The sequence below is a fragment of the Acinonyx jubatus genome, chromosome D4 (genome assembly GCF_027475565.1).
Source record: "Acinonyx jubatus isolate Ajub_Pintada_27869175 chromosome D4, VMU_Ajub_asm_v1.0, whole genome shotgun sequence".
NCBI classification, from domain to species: domain Eukaryota; kingdom Metazoa; phylum Chordata; class Mammalia; order Carnivora; family Felidae; genus Acinonyx; species Acinonyx jubatus.
The window spans coordinates 53,618,768-53,630,101 of record NC_069391.1 but is presented as its reverse complement, the minus strand read 5'-3'; the positions used below and the strand labels follow the sequence as shown (position 1 = coordinate 53,630,101).

Below are 11,334 nucleotides of genomic sequence, written 5' to 3'. Positions count from 1 at the left end.
AGTCCTAGGGTTTTAGTAGGAAGAAGTGGCCCCTGAGTTCCCCATTTCTTGAATTTTTACTTTCCCTCCTCGGATGGACCTCTTTAGGTAAACAACTCATCGTTTCTTTAACTGGCATCTCACCTGCCCACACTGCAGAGGCCCGTGGACCAGAAAGGATCGGAGCTGGTATGGAGGGTGGGTTTTGCATCTTTTGGTTAAATACCAGAGAATGCTTGTGTCATACAAGAGATCTGGATGTTGTATCAGTCCAGACTACTCGTGATACCTAAGGTAAGGAGCCTTCTGATTCCGCGATGCCATTAATGCCTAAACTTTATCCCAGCTGCTCTTTGTAAATACTTCTAATAACTAAAATCTTGATAAATGAGCAGAAATAAAACAAGCTGGTCATGCGTTATATCCAGAAACCAGACTGAATCTCTTCAGTTTATTTTAGTTTTACTGAACATGTTATTATAATAAAACCTACACCAAAGCTTTCGTCTACTTGGGAACCCCATTTTGATGCTGAAATTACACCGGTGCTCAGAGAGAAAGTTACATTTGGCACAACCGTTCTTTTCAGTGATTATGAAAAGAGGAAAATTTAGAGCGAATGCTTCAGAAGTAAATTTCTAATTTCCTGTAATTAAACCTTGATTTCAGATGGGAGTTCTTGTAAGGCTGCAACACGTCTCACTGGTACAAAAATGTTTTGTTCTGCTGATATTATAAATTAATAAGGTACCTTTATGTTAGCGAATCAAGTTAGCGTGCCATTTCTACAAATATTAAAGACTTCAGGGCTCAAAATTATATCAAAATCCTTCCTGAGAATATAGGTTTTCAAGGGCTCTGTTTTCAGTATTATTTTTCTTTGTTCATCAACATAGTTCATTGGGACACTTCTGAGGAAGCAATGTTTTTCTTCCAACTTGTAACCCTCGTTCACATATACTCTATTTCAAACGTCCTTGACAAATGTCACTGCGTACTACACACACAAATGAAAAGAGAGGTTCGTGTGGCTTCAGATTTCTCATGAATCTATAAGGCCAGGGAAATGGAACGATTGGCTTTGGAATGGTACAAGGCCAACATTTTCATTGAAGAAAGCAATCTGTCTCACGAGTGGTGATGGGTAGACCTCTGGGGTACAGGTAGCCTCTGGATTCTCACTTGAACTAGAGCTTTGCAAATGAGTTTCCATCTGTGAGATTTGCCCATGTAAAGCCTTCCTTTTCCACCACGGACAATACTCTTTTTATCCACAGCCTCTTATCTTAGGTTTCACATGTGAAAGACCTCCAAAGGGACAAAGCAACGATGGCACCTCAACTGTGATTTAAGGAACCGGTAGAATTTCTTTTACTCAGACTGAAGTGGGAGAAGCACCAGCAATACAGATATTGGAATGGGCTCATTTGAGATATTGGGATTAAAAAAAAATCCAAGGACCATGAAATTGGTACTGACTCAGATATGGAGTGGGGTCAGGGTGGGAGTCTCCTGGAATTAGCAAATCTTGGACCATCTAATACTTCAGGCATTTATTCTGAAATGTATTGAAATCCAAGAATTGTCTGTCTTCCCTAAAGAAATATTCATTGATCGATCTTCCTGGAACTCTTCTTCTATGTTCCTTTTTTACCAGATAGAATCACTCATAAACTATGATTAAAAAACAAAAAAACGCACCAAGTCAATCATGACACCTTGTCTTCTATTGAACAACATGTACAAATCCTGTAAATAAATAGGTGAGAAATTCCAAGCGGGCACCTGTAAGGCTAGTTACATTTCGAGTTTCCTGGAGCACACGTAACTGTGAGGTTTGCTCTTGCTACAGTCCTGCGTTTGCCATTTCCCTTGTCTTTGAGCCAAAACACAGTTCTTCCCAGGCTTTGAACGTTGAGGGGGGCCTTTCCTCCAGTTGGTGAAGACGACAGGTTCACCACCCATCCACTCCCAGTGGCCAGCATGCACTTGGTCATTCAAACCTGATGTGAACCAAAGAATGTGCCAAATTATTTTATTACATTTATGCTTGGGTATCATGTCAGTCTCTTGCTCTAATCTCAGCAATCATGTACAAACATGAGCCTATGTTCTGAAACACAGAATAGGATCTGGGAATCCTAAGACACAGGTGAGAACGTTTGGCCGATCCGAATCCAAATCCTCGCTAGTTGAGCATCTTCGGGCAGGTCACTTAACCACTTTGAGTTTTAGTTTCCTCATCTAAGAAATGGGAATAAAAATAGTATATCGCGGGCCATTTTCAGTATGAAATAAGATAATGCATGTACGTTTCACAGCACGCATGCATGTCTAATAAATGGCAATTATTATTCGTATTATTCCACAGGCAGAACTCCTATCCCAGGGAAACAGGTTACACTCTGGTCTATAGTTCTTCTTCTTTGCTATTTAAATCTCTTGGTTTTCATATTCGAAAGTAACTTAACTAGATATTATTTTTAGTCTGGAACGTAAGATTTTTTTTCAGTCGGCTATAATTCCAACAAAAAGCAGCTTTTCTCAACTTGCCTCTCTACTCCCACTGGCAATTTTACAAATTACACTTCAGTGTTGCAAAGCTTTTGTAATTTTTCTTAAAGAAACATTCCTCCTCCTCGCTCTCCTTCATAATAGAAATAAAGAGAATAAAATCAGAAAAGAATCCCCTGTAACAGCACGATCTGACATCTCCCAACCAAATTTAACCATGAAAATAGTCTTAGCTGCATAACCTATAACCTCCTGAGTGAGCCTCCCTCAATATTGTGGGGTAGAATAAAATGAACTATCTCCTTCCGGATTGTTTCCTTGCATCTTTGATCAGAAGATGCTATGCCTAAGTATTCTGTGGGAACAGAGCCTTGAAATCAGTCATTGTGGAAGTGAAGAAAATGTCTCCTCTAGCTTTAGCTTCATACTCTCAGAAAATTTCAGAATTTCGAGATGTACTAAGTATTACAGAGATTCGGAGAAGCCAAGATTGGGTTTAGTACAGTTCCCTGAAATCCAATACCTTCAAGGTCAGACGATGGAAATACTGACTTTGAAGCGCCCTGAGAATTGTACTTCTAAAAATAGAATCTGAAGAGATTTGTATTCTTGTTAAAATTGAAGATGTTAAAACTTCAGAAAACAAGGGATAAAATTAAGATCGCCTATACTTGTCAATAGCTGCAAACATTTCTAATTCTTTAACGTATTTCTTTATATATGCATATGTATATACCATATGCATATATATATCACATGTATATAAATTTTTTCTCATAATTATTTTCTGCTTCATATCGCTGTGGACTCTGCTTTTTTACTTAGCACCTGCCACAAATGCAATACGTTATGTATTTTATATATAATATGCTTCCAACGTGTATTTCTTGAATGAAATAATAAACATAAAGCACTTTGTTATGTCTTTAATATTTTATGCCTTACAAAAGCATTAAATATTAAACACTCCTTCTTGTGGCTATAATTTATTTAACCATCCCCTATTGACAAGTGCTTCTAATTTTTTACTTTTTTTTTTTTTAATTTTTTTTTCAACGTTTATTTTTTTGGGGACAGAGAGAGACAGAGCATGAACGGGGGAGGGGCAGAGAGAGAGGGAGACACAGAATCGGAAACAGGCTCCAGGCTCTGAGCCATCAGCCCAGAGCCTGACGCGGGGCTCGAACTCACGGACCGCGAGATCGTGACCTGGCTGAAGTCGGACGCTTAACCGACTGCGCCACCCAGGCGCCCCGTTACTTTTAGAAATACCATTTGTTGAATTGTCTTACCTATAATCCAGGCCACATCCCTTATTATTTCTTTGAGATAGATCTCCAAAAATGAAAGCATTGTGTAACTAAAATGAGTTTTAAAAGGCAGACCATCCACTGGGTGCCCCCTCCAAAAAAAAAAAAAAATAGACTGTCCAATCATGGAACTGTTGCCTGTTACTGCAAACCACAATTATTTGGCCCATGGGAAGGAGATGCCTCCTTCATGTTCCTGCCTCCCTCCTCAGCGCAGACACTTGCCTATCCAAAATGGCTTCCGTCCGCTGATGTCCCACAGCCATCGCATATGCTGCCTGGAGAGAACTGTGACGAGGCTGCCCAGGTGACTGCAAACAAACAAAAAGGAAAGCATTGGTGACAGGGACTCCAACACTCCTGTTGATATGGAATGCAGAACAGAAATCAAATCTGTTCAAAATAGAAAATTGTACACACACACACACACACGGAAAATTTTCCAAGATTTTTATAGTCTTTTATTTTTTTTTATTTTAATGACTATCTGTAAGGTGGGATAGGTGACAGCAAAGAAAGGGATTTTTTTTATACTATCTAGGCACAAAGTCAACAGTTTTTAAATATCTTTAGAAAAGCCAGCAACTACCTACTTATAAAAATTAATGCCAAAATATTACTCCTCTCGCAGAGGGTCTATCTCTAAATGGCATAAATTTGGCAAGTATCCAGTTAATTTGACCAGTAAGGTAACCCAGACTATTCAGATAAAATTACTCGAGGCAGACATTTTGCGCTTGGTATGTTTAATCAAATATCCCAATAATTGTGACCCTTTGATCATACTGAGTGAAATGAGCATGAAATGTTCATAGGTTGTAAAAAAGTTAAAGCACATAGTCCTATAATCATACATATTTTCCCCCCAAATAGAATTGTTTTTATGTTTAAGGTGTATAGCATAATGACTTGACTCATATGCATTGTGAAATGATTACCATAATGAGTTTAGGTAGCATCCATCGGCTCATATAGATAGAAAAAAACAGGAAAAACAAAATTATTTCCTTGTGGTGAGAACTCTTGGGATTTACTCTCTTAATAACTCTCATATATCATATAATATCATATAATATCATATATCAGTGTCAGCTACATTCCTCATATTGTATGTGATATCCCAGTACTTAATCATCTTATAACTGAAAGTCTGTACCTTTTGACCACCTTCATCCAATTACTTCACCCCATATCCCTGGCCTCTGCCACTCACATCTGATCTTTTTTCCTGTGAGTTTGTTGTTTTGTTTTGTTTTAAGATTCTACATATCAGTGAGATCGTATAGTATTTGTCTTTCTCTATCAGATTCATTTCACTTTGCATAATACTCTCGATGCATACTATGTTGTTACAAATGGTAGGATTTCCTTCTTTTTTATGGCTGAATAATATTCCTGGGTGTGTGTATGTGTATCACAACTTCTTTATCTATTCATCTGTCGATGAAAGCTTAAGTTATTTCAATGCCTCAGCTATTATAAATAATAAACATGCTATAACATGGGGGTGCAGGTATCTCCACAACATTCTATTTTGATTTCCCTCAGATATAATCCCAGAAGTGGAATTTCTGGATCATCTGGTAGTTTTTTTTTTCTTTTTAGAGAGAGAGAGAGCGAGAGAGAGCCAGGGAGCATGAGCAGAAGAGAGGGGCAGAGGGAAAGAGAGAGAGGATCTTAAGCAGGCTCCACACTCAGCTCAGAGCCCAACTCAGGGCTTGATCATGACCTGAGCCACAACCCAGAGTCGGACACTCCATTGGCTGAGCGAACCAGGCGCCCCAAGGTAGTTCTGTCTAGAATCTTTTGAGGATACTCCATACTGTTGTTTTCCACAGTGTCTGCACCAATTTGCAATCTCATCACTAGTACACAGCGGGGTTTTTTTTTCTCCACATCCTCACCAGCAATTGTTATCTCCTATCTTTTTGATGATAGACATTATAACTGGCATGAGAATTCTTTATGAACTATTTTTGTAGCTAGCTGAATTATTCCTATAAGCAATATTTGATTGTTTCCAACAATCAGTGCTCATTAACAGTGCTCATTAAAAGCTCTTTTAAAATGCCTTCAGTAAAAGGCTTGTAATTATTTTTTTCTTTTGTTCTTTTTTTTTTTTTAATACAGAAAATTTCAAACAAGAAACAAAGCCACCACGTTCTTGTCTGGTTAATATCCACTGACGTTTTTAAAAGTAGGAAACAAAACTGGTAATACTTGTACCCGTTTAGAAAACTGTTGAATTGAATTTTATTCATTTTGCCTGTCTTTCCAAACTTCAGAGGCATTTCTCTGCTTTTCCAGATCACCTATGGTGAACATAATTTATCCATTTCTTAATGATTTTTTCCCCACTAAAACTAGTACTTTACTGTTCTATAATGCAGTGGTAAATTCTAGGACTTCTGAGATACATATAAGGCTCTCTCTTTACCCTTCTCCTAGTGGCCTCAGCCTGCTGGATTTGGGTTTTGGTGACTGGGCTCTGACCTCATTATTCACTGTCATCTCCTGTCTGACAGTTACAGCAGATTTGACGGCACAACTTCTTCCCTTCCTCTCACATCCAATATGGTAATTCTAACGTGTTGAGGGTTTAGAACCCAGAGTATTAAATGTGTGTTAAATGTAGGCCAAGGGAAGGCTCACGGGGCTGCCTCACTCAACATGGTGTACTGAACAGAGTGTGGGAGACCTGCGTTCTCTTCCCGCCCTGCCTCTAATTCCCTTACGGATACAACTGGAGCCTGCATCATCAGGAAGTAACAGGTCTCATGCAAGGATATTTACCATCTCCTCTTGCTTTAAGATTCTTGAAACTATCGTTAGAACAGACTTTGTAAAATCCATTTTCACTGGCCAGGTACAAGTTTGATTTGTGTGTGTGTGTGTGTGTCTCTCCAAGAAGCAAAAAGTCCCAAAAGAGCAAGATGGGAAAACAGTTGTGTTTAGGACAGGTAAAATGTTAGACCATAGTCATTTATCAAATGAACATTTAGGCACCGGTATGTTGATTATTTTACAAAACCATTCCTTTTCTTCTTTATTCCGTATCCACATGAAACAGCATGAACGTTACTTCTGTAGATGTGTATGTAGAGAGATATACAAATGAAAAAAAAGAAAGACACATAAATAAAAATCTTTTGACAGCTCTGCAATTTGAAGGCATTCAAAGTATAGTGTTAAAAACAGAAACTTTAAATTTCATATATTGAAGAAAAAAAGAAAGAAAAGTTAAAAAAAATTAAAAAAGTGTAATTATATTGTTTACCCCAAAAATAAATAAATAAATAGAATTTAAAAAAATAAATAAAACCAGAAACTTTAAATTTCATATATTGAAGAAAAAAAGAAAGAAAAGTTAAAAAAATAAAAAAATAAAATGGAATTATATTGTTTACCAAAATAAATAAATAAATAAATAAATAAATAAATAAAATAAATAAAAACAGAAACTTTGATTTGCCTAGGTAAAGAAATACACATCTACTCCTTTGAAATGTTTTGAGTAAGTACAGATGTACTTCAGAGTAACTCTTTAAGGATAGGCCAGCAGGGGTTCCAGACAGTCCTGTGGGAAAACAAAATGGTTTCATAGATAATGATTTATAATAAGAGAATTACCAATGTACAATGACTGCCTAAGGAAACGAGCAGATGAGATTACAATATGTAAATTCAAGAAATACCTAATCTAGGAGTCTGGCTCCTCTGAGTTGGAAAAATAATAAAACACCAATGGAGAGGAAAGGAGATGGGAGATAAAGATTGAGTTGAGTTAGCAATCTGATTAGGGACAAGGAGCAAAGCCAAATTTGTTGTTCTTCCTGAAACACGGGTGCTGTAAACGACCCTTAGTAAAGGATCTTCAGGGAAGGGAGGGAGCCCCAGGAAACGCAGCCCAGAATTGAATAATGATTCCTGATACCAAATCAAAAACATACTAATATTAATAGTAACTCTAATTTTAAACTGTAAAAACCTCCCCTAAAATTAAGTCATAGGAAGGCAAATATCCAGGTTGTGAAATGTTAAAACTATAAGTTTTATAGCACAGAAGGAATTGATGATTCCCAGAATATCTGTTGTTCTTTCTTTTATATACATATTTTTAATGAAGTTTTTTTATCTTAATTCCAGTATTGTTAACGGACAGTGTTATATTAGATTCAGGTGTATGATACAGTGAAGAGTATCTGGTGTTCAAGACAAAGGTGGTGGAGAAGAACAAAACAAAATGACCCTGAAAGGGAATAGGTGAAGGGAGGCACGGAGGCCCAACAGGTGAACAAAAACACAATGACTGGTAGAGGAGGTCTCGGGGTTCAGAGAAAAAATGACCCTGAGGAGGGGGCCCTCCTGCCCAAAAATGTTCCTTGCAGAAGGACCAAACCAAAGGACTATGGAGATCTTTTGGTTTTCCTTTTCAGTTTTGCTTTCCACTCGCCGCTAGACATTTTGTGAAATGTAACTAGTTATCAATGTACATTTTGTGAAACGTAACTAGTTATCAACCGTTCCGGGGGGGGGGGGGGGGTAATCATTCTTGTCCTTTTGAGATGCAATGCATATTGAAGTGTCATACAAATACAATCAGATCACATATTCATACTCATCTTTTCCAAATAAAGTTTCAAAATGAAAAGCTTTTCATGATATTTTAAAAAGCTCACACACACGCAGTTTCTTTACCTCTCTTAACACATTCTGGGATACCATCAGAAATGGTATTTGATAGACGTTTTAAGTTCTGGACCATTCTGGCAAATAGATAATGTGCAATTTGAAAGAGTTTATATTACTGATACATAATTAGTTTCTTTCTAAAATATGATGGAAAAACTCCAATTGTCCTTAATTATTTTTGTCCTGAAAGCTTTCTCAGTTTAATATCTATAAAGAAATCAAAGTTTTAGAGCTTAAAACAATTCCCTGAGACCAGCATTTATCAAAATAACTTCAAAAATAATTGAACAAATTACTTCTGAACCTGCTTATAACATCATGTTTGATCTACTAGATATGATCTTTAATATCCTTGAATTAATAAGAGAGATGGAAATTTTCCATCACTACTATAATAGATGTTATAATAGTTATTCTAGCACAAACTATCCTCCTACTTATACTATTTCTAAATACCATTTATGTTCTCATATATGCAATCAACAAATACTGCTTGTAACTCACATTGTTGCACTGAGATCCAGAGAACTTCTTAACTAGATCTACAGTAAGACATCAACTCAGTGAAAGCTAAATGCTACCATTTAAATTTAGTGACTTTCACATTCTTAATAGAGCTTTCTGAGAAGGAGATCTGGGAAGGAATTGTCAGGATTGTATGAAACACCCTACTGATGTAAAATGCAGCGTTTAAAGACTTGCCATAAGGACAGCTGTATCTGGAGAAAGATGCTGTCAATTTCTATGAAGCTCATTGATGAATGAAGAATGATTTAGTTATTGGCTTGTGGGGCCAATACTGGGGGATAAGACTTTAAAATGCAGTCTGGGGGCACCTGGGTGGCTCAGTCGGTTAAGCGTCCGACTTCGGCTCAGGTCATGATCTCACGGCCCATGAGATCGAGCCCCGCGTCGGGCTCTGTGCTGACAGCTCTGAGCCTGGAGCCTGTTTCAGATTCTGTGTCTCCCTCTCTCTCTGACCCTCCCCCCACTCATGCTCTGTCTCTGTCCCAAAAATAAAAAACAAACGTTAAAAAAAATTTTTTTAAAAATGCAGTCTGGGAACGCCTGGGTGGCTCAGTTGGGTAAGTTTCCAACTTCCACTCAGGTCATGATCTCGCTGTTTGTGAGTTCGAACCCTGCGTTGGGCTCTGTGCTGACAGCTCAGAGCCTGGAGCCTGCTTCAGATTCTCTGTCTCCCTCTCTCTGCCTTTCATCTGCTCTCTCTCTCTCTCTCTCTCAAAAGTAAATAAACATTTTTTAAAAAGTTTTTAGTGCAGTCTTGTCTAGATATTTCTAGTATGGTAAGTACCCAAATATTTGTTGAATGCAGTGAATTAAACTGAGAACCTGATTGTACTTTAGGTTTGCTGTGAAAGGTAACTTTGATTCCAATCCAAAGGAAATTTAGACTCCATAATTTAATAAAAATCATAACACGTTTGTGCCGCGAAAGATACAAAATATTAATACTCCATTTGGAAACCTGCTTTAGGTTAGTTCAACATAGCTGTGCTGTCGATTCACCTGAGATGAGAGAGTCCCTATGTTTATGGAGCTGTTTTGGAGAGTGTCATAGAAAATGAGAGTCCTGTCGCTTCCACTTACTCGCCTATGTGATCACGAGCAAGTGATTTTGCTTCCCCAAATATCTTCTGTTTTATCTGCAGAGTGGAGACAATAATACCACAGAAGTGATGAGAGGATCAGATCAGTTACTATATGTGAAAGAATTCTGTAAACAATAAGGGGTAATATCAAAGGAAGGCATCACCGGCAAGGTCAGGCTGCCGTAACAGGGTCAGGGTACAATGCTTCGACCCAAGTTGCAGATGAAATCTTAGGTCAAATGCATGAGGAAGTAGCTAGGCTTTTAAAATAATTTGGGCCTTAAGTTTATTATTGGGATGAGCAGATATATAAAATTAATAGATGTATGACTAGATTAATAGATGTGTAACTAGTCTTTCCACTTTTGGGGTTTTTTTCTTTTTTTTTATGAAATTTATTGTCAAACTGGTTTCCATACGACACCCAGTACTCATCCCAAAAGATGCCGTCCTCAATACCCATCTCCCATCCTCCCCTCCCTCCCACCCCCCATCAACCCTCAGTTTGTTTTCAGTTTTTAAGAGTCTCTTATGCTTTGGCTCTCTTCCACTCTAACCTCTTTTTTTTTTTTTCCTTCCCCTCCCCCATGGGTTTCTGTTAAGTTTCTCAGGATCCACATAAGAGTGAAACCATATGGTATCTGTCTTTCTCTGTATGGCTTATTTCACTTAGCATCACACTCTCCAGTTCCATCCACGTTGCTACAAAGGGCCAGATTTCATTCTTTCTCATTGCCACGTACTACTCCATTGTGTATATAAACCACAATTTCTTTATCCATTCATCAGTTGATGGACATTTAGGCTCTTTCCATAATTTGGCTATTGTTGAGAGTGCTGCTGTAAACATTGGGGTACAAGTGCCCCTGTGCATCAGTACTCCTGTATCCCTTGGGTAAGTTCCTAGCAGTGCTACTGCTGGGTCATAGGGTAGGTCTATTTTTAATTTTCTGAGGAACCTCCACGCTGTTTTCCAGAGTGGCTGCACCTATTTGCATTTCCAGTCTTTCCACTTTTTGCACTCACCATTAAAACCTAGCTGCAATGAGATGGATCAATAAAATAAAAAATATACATATTGGGGGATTCATGTAGGTTAGTCACCATGAAGGTATCAATGTTACCGTAAATTGCCATTATTTCAAAAGAAATGAGTTTTGACACCAAAAAGCTAGACGATCATAATATCAGAGTAAAGAACAGTCCTTCTAAGTAAAAATACTTGGTGA

General features: G+C 37.8%; 1 protein-coding gene across 1 annotated transcript in view; it reads right to left on the bottom strand.

The window, feature by feature from the left end:
• Positions 1-1,326: 1,326 nt before the first annotated feature.
• Positions 1,327-11,334, bottom strand: part of FREM1 (FRAS1 related extracellular matrix 1) — a 309,646-nt gene continuing 299,638 nt past the window's right edge. The window contains exons 46-47 of the mRNA XM_053205086.1: positions 4,029-4,114; positions 1,327-1,982 (exon numbers count right to left, since the gene is read on the bottom strand). Of these exons, the coding sequence (XP_053061061.1) occupies positions 1,777-1,982; positions 4,029-4,114 (292 nt within the window). The 3' untranslated portion in view covers positions 1,327-1,776. The remainder of the gene's footprint in view (positions 1,983-4,028; positions 4,115-11,334) is intronic.